At 47.0% G+C, this 16,320-nt stretch overlaps 1 protein-coding gene across 1 annotated transcript in view; it reads right to left on the reverse strand.

The window, feature by feature from the left end:
- HADHA (hydroxyacyl-CoA dehydrogenase trifunctional multienzyme complex subunit alpha) overlaps positions 1-16,320 on the reverse strand; it is a 24,007-nt gene continuing 7,687 nt past the window's right edge. Inside the window, exons 7-20 of the mRNA XM_003204563.3 lie at positions 16,144-16,246; positions 13,943-14,065; positions 13,051-13,169; positions 12,110-12,166; positions 9,197-9,306; positions 8,577-8,711; positions 7,902-8,073; positions 7,154-7,240; positions 5,844-5,984; positions 4,537-4,605; positions 3,564-3,759; positions 2,570-2,684; positions 1,859-2,004; positions 1-527 (exon numbers count right to left, since the gene is read on the reverse strand). Of these exons, the coding sequence (XP_003204611.1) occupies positions 382-527; positions 1,859-2,004; positions 2,570-2,684; positions 3,564-3,759; positions 4,537-4,605; positions 5,844-5,984; positions 7,154-7,240; positions 7,902-8,073; positions 8,577-8,711; positions 9,197-9,306; positions 12,110-12,166; positions 13,051-13,169; positions 13,943-14,065; positions 16,144-16,246 (1,719 nt within the window). The 3' untranslated portion in view covers positions 1-381. The remainder of the gene's footprint in view (positions 528-1,858; positions 2,005-2,569; positions 2,685-3,563; positions 3,760-4,536; positions 4,606-5,843; positions 5,985-7,153; positions 7,241-7,901; positions 8,074-8,576; positions 8,712-9,196; positions 9,307-12,109; positions 12,167-13,050; positions 13,170-13,942; positions 14,066-16,143; positions 16,247-16,320) is intronic.

Consider the following 16,320-nt stretch of genomic DNA (forward strand, 5'->3'; position numbering starts at 1 on the left):
TGAAGTCCAAACCCAGGAGATGGGGATTTATTGGTGGAGGCTCACAGAAAGGCAAGGCCCCAAGGTCAGACATGTGGAGGATGGTGCCTGCCAGGCCCCAGGAGCACTGGTGGGTGCAACATGGAGGTAAAGGCAGAAGGAATTCTCCCTCAGCCACCAGGCTCACACCGGCACAGGACGGATGTGCCCAACGCACAGCAGCTGATAAGGCACTTGAAATGAATACAAGCCACAAGGCAATCTGCTGCCACCCTCCTTCCTTCCCTGCCTCCCTAGGGTGCCTTGTAGATTAACCTTAAAGAGAATTGGAGGCGGTGGAGCGCCAGTGCCCCCCGGGGCTCAAGCTGATGGTGTAGCACAGATGGGCATCGTGGGCCACGCTCACTGGTGGAACTTCTTGCCTGGGCTGTTGGCATAGTCCAGCAGCAGCTGGCATGGCGTGAACTGGCTGCCATAGACGGCCTCGTACTTCCGCAGCTTGTCCACCAGCTGCTTGGCACCATAGGAGTCCGCATACCTGAAGGGACCTGGGGGGACAGGGGAACACGTGCTGAAGGAGGGAAGTGCACCAAGGCTTCTGGAAAGGTGACAGCACTGGATTTGGCTGATATGCCATAGAATCCTTAGAGTTGGATGGGACTTCTGAAGGTGGTCTAGTCCAACTCCCTTGCAATGAACTGGGACAGCACAGCTAGATCAGGTTGCTCAGGGCCTGATCCAGAATGGCCTTGCAAATCTTCAGGAATAGGGCATCAACCACATCTCTGGGCAAAGTTTTCCAGTGCCTCACCACTCTAACTGTAAAAGACTTATTCCTTATATCTAACCTAAATCTACTCTTTTAAGCTTGAAGCCATTTCCCCTTGTTTTATCACCACAGACTGCTAAAGATTCTGTGCCCTTCTTTCCTGTAGCTCCCCTTTAGATACTGACAGGCCGCTCTCCGGTCACCTTACAGCCTTCTCTTCTGCAGGCTGCACAGCCCCAGCTCTCTCAACCTGTCTTCATAGGAGAGCTGTTCCATTCCTGGGATCATTGTCGTGGCCCTCCTCTGGAGGCACTCCCACAGCTCCATGTCTCTTTTATACTGAGCACTCCACATCTGGATGCAATACTCCAGGTGAGGCCTCACAGTGCAGAGGAGAGGGGCAGGATCACCTTCCTGACCCTGCTGGTCACGCTTCTTTTGATGCAGACCAGGATACAGTTGGCTTTCTTGGCTGTGAGGGCACAGTGCTGGCTCACGTCTAGCTTCCCATCTACCCGTACCCCCAGGTCTTTTTCAGCAGCTTTCATCCTCCAGCTTGTATTGGTAATGGGAATTGCTTTGACCCAGCTGCAAGACCTTGCATTTGGATTTGTTGAACCTCACGAGGCTCTCCTGGGCCCATTGCTCAGCCTGTCTAGGTCCCTCTGGATGGTATTCTGTCTCTCTTGTGTGTTGACTGCACCCTACACTTGGTGTCATCAGCAAATTTACTGAGGGTGCACTGAACTCCACTGTCAATGTCACTGAGGAAGATACTAAGGTGTATCAATCCCAGATAGGACATTCTCTAGAGGAGAAGCCCAGCTGCTGACACAGGAAGCCAGCACCTCATCCTATGCATGAATCCAGCCCAAAGGGGATCAGAAGCATCCCATCTTTGTGCAGCCCTTTGTGTCAGCCCCAACTGTTGCTTTTGTTTGGTTCGAGATGTGCACCCTAAGATCGGTAGCAAAACTTTGAGTGCCCCTGCATGTCAGAGAACACCCTGGGGGTACCAGGCTGCCTGCAAGGAAGAGGGCAAACTGGGGCAAATTATTTTGATTCCATTCCTAGTCTGAGCTTGCAAGGAGGGATGTACCAGGTACTTACCTCCCAAGCAAGGTGGGAAGCCCAAACCAAACACAGCACCAATGTCTCCCTCCACGGGGTTGCTGAGGATCCCCTCCTGCAGGCACATGGCTGCCTCATTCACAAACCTCGTTACCAAGCGCATCTGGATGTCCTCATCAGTACAGCTGCAAAGGAAAGAAATTTTTCAGGGCTGTGCAGCTCAAGATAGTAATTTAACAGAAGAGTATGTGAAGAAAGAAGAGAAGGGACTGGGGAGGGGAGGAATCTCTTCTCACTGGAGTTGTCCCTAGCCATGTGAGGGTAAGGACTGCCAAGTTCTATGCTGTGACTCAAAGCAGGCATGTAAGAATGCAAGGAGTTGAGCTCCCAGACGGGAGCTGCTCCAGGAGACATTTCAGTGTCAGGCTGCACAACAGGTCTGACACATGAAGGCCATGGTAACCCACCTGCTCTGACAAACCCAGCCACCACAGGAAACCTTTCTGTAAAGGCGCTCAAGCAAGGGCTGATGAATTCAAGGATGCTCTACTACAAGCACAGGCTCTCCTGAGCCAACAGTCTGCTCACCTACATGGTAGCTGGTAACAGTCAACTGGCATCCAGAGTGACCCCATGTTCAATGCTATCCTTCAAGGCTCCCGATGCAGACATTGTGCTTGGAGCCAGGAGGAGCTGGGCAGGGCATGAACCATACCACACCAAGCACCACTCAGTGCTGCACGTACTTACACTTCAGGTTTAGCTGGCAACTTGAACTGCGCCAAGATCTCATCCATGCCAGAATTCAAGCTCCTGTTTTTCACCCCCTCCTGGTAAATGTAGAAACCCTTCCCTGCTTTGCGGCCTGCCAGAGGAAAGGAAAAAAAAAAAAAAAAAAAGACAATCACATCCTGCCATTTGTCTCACGTGCTCACAACACCTTTGCCTCTGAACTCGTGACTCCCACTTCTGTTAGTGTGACCAGATTCTCTCAGCACAGGCAGCCTCTCTGCTCTTCACAGCAAAACTGCTTGCTGCCTCACCAAGGAGGGGGAAGGGGCTCATGTCCAGCTGTCTCCTTGGCAAAATGCTGCTACCTGTGCCAGGCCCCCATGCCTTTGCTAGGTCCAGAGGACACCCAAATAATGTCACCATTTGCATGGCTTTGGCAGTAAAAAAGATGCAGTCCTTGATCGTAAGAGAAAGGGACAGAGATGACAAGCTCTGAGTAAGTCTAACTGCCAGGTTCTGGTCACAGCAAGGGTTGTTTGGAGGGTGAGAGGTGCCATGGCTCAAGTGCAGGTCCCACTGCTGCACATAGCTCCATCCTGGCATGCTCAAAAGCACAGCTGACTCCTGAACCCACCGGGAAACAGCTTCTACCATATAGACAGAGACATTGCCTTCCCTCACATGGAGCTTCTATAAGCCTCGGGTCAGAGCTTGTTTCATTTCAGCACATTCATTTCCAGACACTTGCTTTTCATGACCCTGCACGTGCAGGTCCAATGAAAGAGCTAGGCAGAGCTTCATGGCATCCTGCTTGCTGCTTTTGCTCTAGGCAGCATCTCTGCCTGCCGAAGTCATTTCTGCAAAGGAGGGTCCCAAGGCTTACTCAGGGTACAACTTCCCATCCCTTTCCTAGGACTGCTCTGTCTGCTCTCACCTGAAGAGGCTGATGGATGCAAAGTACTTTTCCTTGGAAAAAAGGGAAATGTTGAATGACAGCAGCCTAGCACCTCACCTAAGAAGCCCTTCTGCACCATGAGCTTGAACAAACCGATGCTGCCACCTCCAAAGCGCTCGCCGAAGGCTTTGCCAAGATCCTCAGCCACGTGTGTGGCCACATCCACACCAACCTCATCAATCAGTGTGGCAGCACCCACTGGAAAGCCAAAGGCTGTAGAGATGGCATCCACTTTCTTTGGGTCAATACCCTCCTGCAGGGATAAAACGGAAAGAAGTGAGATTTCTGGAAACCCACTGTGGGGGTAGAAAGGCTCATCTGGGGTCACAGATCATGACAAGCCCCATTAGCTGCTTGAGAACAGAAAGGAGCAGTGTAATTGTGCTCCCAGAGCTCCTAGTTCTCCCCTGACTTTGTGCAAAGAGGAAAACCCCAGGCACCAGGTCTCATCAGATCAGATTATGTCCAAGAAAAGGCTAAAGATAACCACAGGCACCAAGGCTGGTGCCTCACTTCATTCATTGACACAGTGCGATGCCAATTCCTTATAGGTGGCACCAAGTTCCATGAGGGACAGGACTCTCTTCTGAAAGATTGTTTCAACAGAGCAAAAACCTGCCCAGCTCAATCCCTGAACAGGGCAAGAGTATGACATGGTGGCAGGGATTTGATCGTTGTCTCTGTGTGCTGTGACATACCCTAATGAGGACAACCTGACTCTGAGCCCACAAAGACTCTCTCATGCCTGCTCTGGTCAGCAGCAGAGCCAAAAGAAACCCTGTGTGTACACCCCTGCCTTGCTCCCAATCACTCTTCTGAATGCTTGTCAGCTGCATGTCAGGGATGTAGTAAGGAGACAGCCATTCTGTGGGTTTCCTTTACACCATTAATTGCCTGAGCTGCTGCTCCTTGTCTTGCAGATTTACCCAGTTTCCCTTCTCAGCCAGAACTTGGACCAGGCTGACATGGCAAGGAAGCAGCAGAATTTAAATTACTGTTTGATGGACACTGTAGCCAATGGGATACACACCTGGAGAACTCGGCCCACTTCTGCCAGCATCGGCCCCAAGCACCTGGTGGTGTAGAAACCAGGTCCATCCTAGGGAGGAAAAGCACAATAGGAAAGCAGGTGAGAACAACCTGCAGGAACAAACTGCCTCTATCAGCAGCACAAGAACTGAATTTTACAGCCCAGGCTGCAGTTCAGGCACTGACACGCATGGCAGAGACACTCAACTCCATTTTAATGGAATGCAGTCAACTCCCAGATCAACTTCTATCTATAGGACTCACCAGTGTTTAAAGCTGTAACGGTTTACTTCCTGGAAATCCCTACAAAACTTTATTTAAAATAATGCCTGGAGGACCCAGGCAGGTTGCAGAAGTCGCCTGGCTTCACCAAATCCAACAGGAAGATGAGGAGAAAAAGTGGCAAACACAACTGAAACAGGCGTAAGCTGGTTCTATCTCTGATATTGCTTGCAAAGTCAAGAAGCAGGAGACAGGCTACAAACTACCATTCTGGGAAGCATCTGATGTGAGGGAGAGGGTTGCAGAAGCAGCACTGTATCTCCACTGGCCTTTAGAGATGCCTGGGGTACCTTCTGGCAGGCCAGTTTTCCCAGCATCACCAGAGAGACTTGCTCTGCATTACTGGGTGCTTCGCACACTAGTGAAAACACCAGTCCAAAACTACACTTCCCAAACTGGCATGAGCCTACAGGCTGAACCTCCCATGCAGCTGATGCAGTACTGCTGGCTGTCAGCTACTACAAGAGCACAAGACCAGCACTGTTTTGAGGGCTGTGTGCTCAACAGAAGCCATAAGCCTAACTCTCCATAGTGGCTTTGACACTCTGCTGCTTCCACCTACAGATCACAGCAGTTCGTTCTCAGCTCCTGCCTCTCTTCTCCCTCTGCTTTGCATAATTCTACCTCTACACTTGCACACCTATCACACAAAATTTAGATCCAGGAAGAGGATGGGTACTGCTCACAGGCTTCTCCGTCCCTGCAACTCCCCACACAGAAGAGGTGGAGGGGTCCTGCCCACACTCTCTTCTATCTCTGATGTCTCTACAGACTGCAGCCTCTTAGAAGCTGCTTAGAGCAGGGATACAGCTCCTTGTGCTGACCCAGACTTCTCCTGTGTCTCTGGCCCTTCAAGGCAGCTCCAAGGGACATCTAAAGGATCAGCTAGGCACCTGTCTTCTAACCTCCATTTTTACTTCTCTGCATGAGTTGCTCTTATCCACAGCCACGTGAGCCTTGTTTCAGTGCACAAGCCCACTCTTTTATTTATAATCCCAACTCATATTTAGTGTAGCGTTCCCTCACCTTTACCACAATGACAACTTTGCCTTGTTTGAGGCCAACAGCAACAGCAGAAGCAGCTGTGTCCTGCGATGTTTTGTCTGTAGTGATGATTTCCAGCAGCTGCATTTTGTCAACGGGGGAGAAGTAGTGCATCCCAATTACCTAGGCAGGAGGAAGAGCTCAGTGTTAAGAAACACTCTGTGTTGCACTGCAAAATACTGGAAAAAAAAAATTAAGTGCCCAGCCACAGACTTTACTGTATCCCTTTCCAGTGGGAGGATTCTTCCCCCTCTCCTCAGCTTTCCCAAGGAAGCAGCACACATCCCACAGCTCTTGTAAGGACAAGAAGGCATGCTTTCAGCAACTAATTACAGAGATAATCATAGCCTTCCTCCAGGAAGAGCGTTATTTGTCTGTATGCCTCATCCTCCTAACATGTCCATGTAATCAGGATGTCACCTTCATGCCTCCTGGAAGCTACACTTGGCACTAAAATTCTGCACAAGTCAGAGGCACCTTGAAGGACATTTGCAGTCTGCAAAACTAATTAAAGAAACTACATTAATTAGTTAACTGATTTCCTATTCGTTTCCCCATAAAGAGTCATTACACAGACAATTTATTCAGCAAGAGGATGTTATTTGCAAATGAACAACTAAGATGCAATTTGCATTTCCAATGCAACTAGGGTCTGAACAACAAACCAAGAAGAGACTCATGAAGGTCACAGAATCCTCCAACAGTGGGAAGGGCATGTTGTTACTCTATGACCCTTACAGATATCCAAGAAACTTGTACAGTAACATGAGCAGCTCAGGCAACGCACTGCCCTGGGCAAATTTTAGACCATTTTAACGAGTTGAAGAAACCAACCAAAGGTATCTCTGCTTTTATATTTGTGGAATATTTTCCAACTGATCTCCAGAGCTTCCCTTTCCTTCTCCTCAAGATCCTACTGCCTCCATATCCTACCTACCTCAAAATCTCTGGCTTTTGCCCCTTTAGTTTCAGCACCTCTGAATTCAGCTTCCAGCCTCCAACTTTTCTTCTCTTTTTTGCTGCCAGATTAGTGCCTTCTCCCCGAGGAGGCACATTCCTACTGTGGTAAGTCACTCCTACATCTAACCAACCATTAAAATGACTTAGGTTTCCCTGTCTGGAGCTTTTCTCAGCTTCAGACTTCTGTAGCTTCTCTGCCCGTTTGGGCATTAACACATTCCAGGGAAAAAGCAGAAGATCCCTGCTCTGCTCGCCTACATCAAAACCATTTTGCCACTACAGACAACTCAGCAGAGAGCAGACTCACAGGCTCTTTGGTACTGAGTACTCACCTTGTCTGGCCTCTGGCTAACAGCAGCAATTTGGTTGATTGGGAGGGCAGATGTGTTACTGGCGAAGATACAGTGAGGAGGGATCACCTGTGGCAGGGAGAGGAACAGACACTTTAAATGCAGAGCCTTCAGAGTCAGATGTGATGAGCAGAGTCTTAGAGAACAGTGCTAGTACAGAGCATTCCCAGCACCTGCTAACGCCTGAGGAAAACCTGATTTTCTCTGCCAGTGTTATAAGTTTATTCTAAGCCTGGCTGAGTTGGGCTGCTGATTTCCACTGGAGGTCTGCAGTATCAGTCAGTCTCAGACCTCCTGTGATTCTGCAGTCCACTGTAACCACACTGGATGCTGCAGTGGGGGACTTCAGATGAGCACAGGACAACTGCTTTAGCAAACAGTTATTTCCCCAGTTGTGCTCTTGAACAGAGAAGAGCAGTGGCAGCAAGCCACAGATAGGTAAAGGACAAAATGTGGAGATACCAAAGGACATTACTGTCATTCTGTCTCAGAAGAATGGAAGTTTTTCTGGAGTAGCTCCCAGGAGTCAGAGGATATTAGAACTGTCCCCGTTAAGCTTAGAACTAATGACTCCTTATTCACAGAATGGGAAGTTTGGCCTTGATGCTCACCCATGTACTGAAATGGGTAACCTGCAGAATAAGATGTGAGAAATCCATTGGGCAAGACACCCTGAGTCTCCACCATACAGTGGCCATGACTGGTGTAGCTGCTCAAAACCAATACTCACGGCCTCCACTTCCTTCAGCACTTTGTGCTTGATGTTAATGTCCTCAAACACAGCCTCGATCACCATGTCTGCTTTCTCAAAGCCCTTGTAGTCTAGCTGGCCTGTCATGTTGCTGAGAATAGAGTCCCTCTCAAATGATGTTAGACTCTTCTTCTTCACCTTGCCATTCAGCCTAGGGAAGAACAACTGTAAGAGAGCCTGCACAGGCCAGCCCAGACTGCTGGATGTTCACTGTGACACCAAGGATATCCCTACCTCCTGGAACAGGGACCCAAAATACTATTTCCAATTCAGCAGGACTGTCACTGGGCTATCCTGCCATCTGGAAAAAGGAGAACCCTGCTCACACAACTTGGTATATCAGCCAAGACTACTCCCTCCAACTTTAGCTCTGTAAGCTACTGATAAACCTAAAAGCTAAAGCAATCATCAGATGGGTGGTCCACCTACTGAAGGGGCTAAGGCTGAGTACTTTGGGTCTATTTCATAGCAACATCTCAGCACACTGCATAGGACAACCTTACATGAAAATATTTCGGTGGCATTTAATGGTAGAAGCTTCCAGAGGAACAGAGGTGTCTGTTTCTGTCAATTTTCTGACTGCCAGCAAACAAAGGAATATTTTGACTAAGGGAACCCCATCCCATCCAAGCAAACTTCTGCAAGCTCACATACCCTTTGAAGACTTGCTGCTGTCCTCTGTCCAAGCCTTGCTGCGTTGTGTCTTTCAGAATGGTCTTCAGCCCTTTATCCACTGAAACCTGTGCAATCCCAGCTCCCATGAGCCCTGCTCCCAGCACTGCCAGGGTCCTGTAGTGGAAGTGTGGGGGGAAAGCATTCAAAGCTGGAAATAGCTGAATTCCCATTGCTGTGGTCAGACTCACACAGATAGAGTCACAGAATCATTAAGGTTGGAAAAGATCTCCAAAATCATAACAGCTAACCACCAACCCATCACCACCATTCCCACTAAACCACATCCCTAAGTGCCACATACACCCTCTTCTTGAACAGCTCCAGGGATGGTGACTCCACCACTTCCCTGATCAGACTTCCAATGTTGGACCACTCTTTCAGAGAATAAATTTTTCCTAATATCCACCCTGAATTGTGTCTATACAGGCACAATTTTTAAAAAAGCAAAAAGACTTAATTTGTGGGTGAGACCTCAAAACTACAGAAGATTAACATTTCCAAGGTTGGAAATCTCTCTTCTGCTTTTCAGAACTCAAGGTTTTGGCCTATCAGCAGATGTCCTCCAGCTTCTCCTTCAGCCCCCCCACATTTGCACTTACTTGACCTCTCGCTGAGGTGCTCCAAACTTGTTCTTCTTGCAGCGCACCTGCCCATGGTAAAGCCCGATCAGAGCCTTGGACTCATTGGTCATTGCAAGGTGGCCAAAATTCTGGAAGAAAGGGAAGAGGGAAGCAAAAACTTAAGTCTTCAGCAGCTGTCACACTTCCAAGCGTGCACAGATGAAAAAATATGGCACAGCCACGAGCCACGTAGATGAGTTACCTGGAAATGGAAGCACAAAGTACGTTTGTCCTCTCTGTGCAGGGCACCTTTTGTGCCAGGCACAGCTCACTTTGCACCATTACCTCCCATGCAGGCCAGCAGTAGGGAACTGCTTGCTCAATGTCATTTCCCATGAACAATATAATGTAAAGATAGCTCTAACACACGGAAGTTTCTACAGGAGCAAGAGTTTGCCAGGGAACAAAAGCAGCCATCACTTTCGCGTGCCCACCTCCTTCCTTCCCCACTAATGCATTCAAAACTCATTTCCACTCATCCTGGGAACCTCCAAACACAGCTCTGGGGAGGAGCATTCACTGGCAGAGTAAATCAGAGGTGAAGCTGCTGCCTCGCCACCTCTGAGGGTTTTACAATGCAGGAGCCACTTCTGCTTCCCCCAGTGATAATAATTTACAGACATGAGACTAGAGCAAGCAGCGACCCTTTTCTCCCATGTGCATCCTGCACTGGCTAGGGCCATTGTCCCAGCTGCTTCCAAGTGAAAGGGTCCTGCACTCAGACTTTGAGAAAAATCTCTAAACAGGCCACTTCTCACTGACAGCAGGACTCTGATGCTATTTTCAGATGATCACAAAGAGGCCACAAAATCAAAGGCCTGCATAATCTCTCAGCATTCAGCATGAAAGAGGAAAGGAGACAGGAAGACAAAAGGCAGCATACGGCGACTGCAAACTAATGATGCTGTCTGAGCCAAATCAGCTAGAGAAAGCCACTGATATAATGGAGCAGCAGGCAGTACCTTCCCTCACTACTGTCCTCTGAGTTAAAGGCTTGTTAAAATATCAGAAACAAGAAGATTGAAAGAGAATCTGTGATTCTCCTATCCTAAGGGAAAGGAGGAGGCATTAGAAAAGGCATGACACAAACTCTTATTCTTTAGGGGGTCCTGGTAAGATCTTCATCCTGCTGCTATTAGGAAATAACCACTCATTCTTCTCTGTAAGGAACAGAGTATCCTGAGTCTTTTATTCAGCATCTGATCAAATGTGGGTGGAATGAATAACTAGAACAGACAGTTCTGGGGGTGCATCCAGGAGGTCACTGCTAAGGTACAGGGCAGACAGCTACATCTCAGACCACGACTTCACCACCAGAAGAGAACAAAGCAATCTACTGACAAAGCATGAGAAACTGCTGGATGTGCCAGACAGCAGAATGAAAAGCTGGTGAAGGCTGCAGACAGTGCTATGTGAGAGGGCTGCATTTCAGCGGTGCTGAAGGAGCAGTGATGTGACAGATGGCCCAAATACACAGATAAACAGATGGGTATGTTGTGAATCTTCTGGGGATCCGTGAGTTGCAAAGCTAGCAGTGCTCAGGTAATGACATCAGAACCACTGTGCGAGGCCAGGGTTATCTCACTTGTATCAAAAATACTAAGTTTGAGTACAGATGTTGCAAAATTGAGACCAAAGAGGAAAAAACTAATTACTTAACAGTTATTGGTGGTGAACTGAACAAACACGGCAGGGAAGTAAAGAACTGAATGGAAAGAAAGGACAAAACAAGGGTTTATTTCACAGAATGAATGAATCACAACCCCATTACTTTCTATCCTGCCACTGGATACCAAAGTGTGCAGCTATTCCTTCCTTATTGCTTCTGGTATTTATGCACACTGATAAGATCCCCCTGAGCACTCTCTTCTCCAGGCTGAAGAGTTCCAGCTCTCTCAGCCCTTCCTCACGTGTCAGATGCTCCAGGCCTCCCATCGTTTTTGTGACCTTTTGCTGGACTCAGTCCAGGCTCCTCTGCCTGTGCTGGAGACTGAGGCTGCTCCTCTCAAGGGGCAGAACTTGGCACTTCCCTTTGCTGAACTTCACAAGGCTCCTGCCTGCCCAGCTCTCCAGCCTGCTGAGGTCACTCTGAATGGCCAGTATTAGCAGTACTCCCATTGGAGTGGTTGCTAAATAAGACCAGTTCCACTGAGGGATAAGGAAAGAGAAGTCTTGTTTCTGTGGGAGAAACCACTACTGAAAACAAACAAGAGCACCACAAAAGCATCTAATGTTCACGAGTACTGAAAGTCATCAGTGAGTGAGAAAGGACCAGCACAAACTACTTTGAGCTAGAAAAATCAAATGGCAAAAAAATAAAAGAGTAAAAGACAACATCCTCAGCAAAGACAATGGTGAAGAAAGGTGTCAGAGTAAATTGAGTGTTGGTGAAAATGGAAGTTTGTTCTTGGGAGAAATTACTTGCTTGCACCAAACTAGCTGGAAACACTCCTGAGAATGACATCACCATAGCCACACCTCTAGGTTTCCTGTCCCATGTGTCAATCAGAACAAACAAATATTGCTCAGATATACAGAGAAATCAAACACAAAGTCCTGCTATGTGAAACCTAGATCAGTGAACTCAGTCTGATTATTCCCAGCCCAGGAAGAACAAGCAGACAGGAATGAGAAGAAGCACAAACTGTTTTCACAGATGAAGAACCCTGAAAAAAAAAAAAACAACAAAACTAAACCAGAACAACAAAAAACCAAACACAAAACCAGTTCTGTTGTTCAAGATAGGCCTTTTCCACAGCCCCACTTGCAGAAGAGTGGGCAGGGATCCCATTTTGGGTAGCCTGTGAAGAATATTATCCTTTGTGTGCGTGGTAAAACTCACCACACAACTATACAGCTTATTTACTGCTACCAGGGATCTCATCTTCTTACCTGGGATTCAGTGAGGTATCCAGTCTCTCGCCCCTGATCAAGACCAGCCTTTACAACCTATTTAAAAACAACAATAAAGATTTCCCGTGATTAAAGGCATGTCCACCAATAGTTATGCTTTAATAATTGCTCAGCTGCACCTCCTGTTCTCACCAGTGACCCCTCCCCAGTATTCAGAGGGCACTTCAAACGCTCTGGGTCCTGTCCATGCTGTTCAAAGCAAAGTTAAGGATCACCCTGTCCTAGCACGGAGGCAGAACCACGGCAGTGAGTTTTCTGCCAGGTTGGTGTTTACACAAACCTCATGGATTCAGTAAGACTCTGCTCCTGTAAGGTCACAGATCTCAGAGGTGACATTCACAGGTTTTAGAGGTGAAGTCACTTAAAAAAAAACAACAAAAATCCAACCATGGACAATGTCTGTAAGTAATACAATGCCTGTGCTACTTACAGAATTAAGTTTTAACATTCTGTGCGATTAGTGCTAGGAAAACAGCACTAGTTATGCTGACAAAGTTTTACAGACAAAGAATTCCAAGCTAAGCAGTCCTTCTCTTGGGTTTCATAGAATGGCCTGGGTTGAAAAGGACCACAATGAACATCTAGTTTCAACCCCCCTGCTATGTGCAACCAGCAGACCAGGCTGCCCAGAGCCACATCCAGCCTGGCCTTGAATGCCTCCAGGGATGGGGCATCCATAACCTCCTTGGGCAACCTGTTGTTCCAGTACCATATAAATTGGTGATCACGTTCTGGGAAGCTATTCTGAATTTTGCTGTGTTTGCTCAATAGACCACACAACTAGCCCCCATATTCTATAGAGATCAGTACTTATGGTTTGGCTCAGAGGAAGGAAACACCAATCCCCTGCCTGTTGCCATGTTATTTACCCCAAAGATCCATCTTCACTTAGGTTTTTTATGTCTCACAGTGGGCATTACCTCAATGATTTTCAGTGGAGCAGGGTACAGCCCTTTGGTTTGCTTCTGAACTTTGCTCTCCACTGTCTTGTAGACTTGCTGCCTCACAAATGGAAGAGCCATTGCATAGTCTGTTATCTCTGCAAGATGGAACAAAGCATGTCTCAGCACAGTAACCAGCCTTAAAATAACTAAATTACAGTTAAAGAGTAGAATCATAGAATCACTTAGGTTGGAAGGGTCCTTAAGAATCATTGAGCTCCAACCACCCTTCTGTAGGCAGGATTGCCAACCACTAAACCAGGCTGCCCAGGGCCCCATGCAACCTGGAGGTGTGACTGTTGTGCAGCTGCAATAGGAGTGTGCACCAGAAACTCAGCTAATCACAGGTAGCATGATCTGCTCAGGAGAGCATCTATGGCTTTCTCCATGGACAAATCTCTTCTAGTGCTAAAATATCCTCCTAATATAATTGCAAAGCAGAACTCAGAGAGATGTCATGATTTCCAGGCTCTGTTAACTGCATAAGGGCACCACTAAAGAGGATCAGTGCAGGGCAGATCAATGTGCCACTCCTCACCTAATTACACAAGCTTTATACAGAACCTGAAACTAGAAATTTGAGGTTGGACAGTCCTGTAAAGGCAGCTGCTCCTCTCTTCCCATAAGCCTGGATCCCTTCTAGGGTGCTTCAGAAGCCATCAGGCACAGCTCTGGCCACGCTACTTGAAGATCAGATCTGCACAGCAATCTTCTAACTACCAGCCCACCTGGCTCAGGAGACAATTTACAGCATCAAATAACTTTGCTTTGATGACAAAATTAAGTAGTAGCATGACCTTATCTCTGAGAAGCAAAGCTGGATTAATATTCACTGCAGTTCCCTGGCTTGGGCTGTGGTGCCCAGACTTACTCTGTACTAGTCCTTTTGATCTCTTGGCAGACACAGTCTTGTTGGCTAACCCTCTGGCAAAGCCAATTGCTACCTCCTCCAAGTACTCAATTGTTCGTGCTTCTGGAGCCTTCACACCTGGCCCTGTGAACAAAAGGGAAGTATTGAGGAAACACAGCAGAATTTATCATTGATGAAAGCAGCTCACTTGGAGAAAAGAGGGTATGACAGCAACAGGATATTCCTCTGAACTGCTACCACTTTGTTTCCCTCCCTGCTTTTGACTTTTCTCAATTCTGAAGGTCTCCAAGACATTTAATGTTCATAGTGTTTATACAGAAATGCCAAAATGTCAGATCCCAATGGAAGCCAATAGCTGTACGCCGATTAAACATGAACACTAATCTCAGAGAACAACAGAAAAACTTTGGTTGGGTGGGAACATGGCCAGACAGTCTGACCTACTGCTCAAAGCAAGGCCAAGTTCAAAGTCTGGATTTAACTTGAGAATTCAGTCAGGTTGCTCAGGAATGGCCTGAGGAATTTCAGGCAGGCTCTGAACATCTCTGAGACTGAAGTTCCCATCACCTCTCTAGATCCTTCTTTCAGTGTCTGACTGTAAAGACCTTTTTTTCTGCTCTGCAACCTGCAAAGAACATCCCCATCCAACTGAAAGTCAGTTAGCAATTCAGTGTCTGACTACAAAGACCTTTTCAACCCTCTTGTCGCAGTTTGTGCCCTTTATCTCTCACTCTTTCACTCTGCGTAAGTGCAGGCACCATGAAAATCTTAACAGAACTCAAGTTTTCTGCCTCCCTCCCTCTTGTTGTGCCTCTACTTTCTTATGTAGCACAGAAAGTCTGCACAACTGAGGTTTATCAACACTGCTGCTATCACACAGACAACAGTTACCCAACACCACATCCCTGAAAATTACCTGTACTGCATCTAATGTCCAATAAACCCTCAATCTTCAAGTGCAAGAAGTTTCTCACTTGCTTTAGCTAGTACTACATACAGCAACACCTCGCCTCAACATTCTAACTGTTGCAGTATCCTAGCCAAGAAAGCCTCAAGTTATCAACTAAAATATGTTTTATTATATAAAAGGCACATGCCAGATTTGGGCATACCATTAAGCACATCAAGAGAATGCTGTGGAGTTTCTTACTGAAGGAGAACTGCTTGCAATTCATGAATCTGCCTCCTAATCAATACTATCTCCTTCCTTCAAAGTTTTCTACAGTCAACTACAGCATAACCCAAGCTAAATAAACTGTTTCATGCAGACATTGAGAATGAACATGAGAATACTTGGTAAGAAAGCTCAATGGCACTGGGTGCTATTTGAAGGAATAAGAGAAGTCTCTAATGCTTGCATATCATCTTTTTTGTGATCCTTTTATGTCCTAATCTGGTTTGAGTCAAGAATGGTAACATGTTTTCAAAAAATTCAGTCTTCTTTAGTAACGATTGGTATAAAAAGCCACTCTAGTTAGCTCTTAAAGGCAATTCACACTTAATACATACAGTGGTAAAGCTTCATCAGCAGATTTGACTCACCCCTGGGTACCACGGATCTATTTTATAAGTGAAAACAAAGCTAATAACATCTCATCCAGCTGGTCTGAGACAACACACATGGGAGCTTCCCTTGCATTTCTGAGAATAGATAGCAGCGCTTTTAAAATATGTTTATATATTTTCTTCACATTCAGGAGCACTTGGAAGTGCAATCTGCTCTGCAACCTGCGAGGAACATCTCCATCCAACTGCAAGTCAGTTAGCAATTCAGAGTGCCTAAGCTGTGGGGGTTGGCTTCTCAAGATCTTGCCACTGGAATTAACATCTGCAGGCTGCATAAGCATTGATCATCCATTCTTCCATTACAGATTGCAATCTGTTCCTCTGACATGATAAATGAGGAATGCAGGTTCTCAACTACAGCATCAGCTTAAGCAAGAGAGCCAACAAGCCTGCTGCCCTCTATGCTAACCTTCCCCTGTTCACTTAGCTTTAGCCTGACGTTTCAAGATCCTTGTGCTCATGCTTCAGCAGTGGGAATGAAGATTATCCTGCAGAAAATGGTAACAACTTTGCAGTCCACGTGCTCTGCTCCACCTAAACTGTGGCATCAATGATTTCTCCCCCCATTAAAATGGAGAGGTTAACCAACGGGCAGCAGATCAGCTTCCTAGCAACTCAGAGGCACCATGTCTGACCTAGTGGGTCCACCAGCTGGTCAACCAGACCCATCTTCTTTGCTCTGTCAGCATGGATGTTCCTCCCAGTCAGCATCATATCAAAGGCAGCAGGAAGTCCCACCTGGAAGCACAGAAAGGGGATTTTAGAAAAGAGACTATATCCTTGAAGCAGCAGAAGAGGCTGTAGAGTAAAGT

The sequence above is a fragment of the Meleagris gallopavo genome, chromosome 2, assembly GCF_000146605.3.
Source record: "Meleagris gallopavo isolate NT-WF06-2002-E0010 breed Aviagen turkey brand Nicholas breeding stock chromosome 2, Turkey_5.1, whole genome shotgun sequence".
Lineage (NCBI taxonomy): Eukaryota > Metazoa > Chordata > Aves > Galliformes > Phasianidae > Meleagris > Meleagris gallopavo.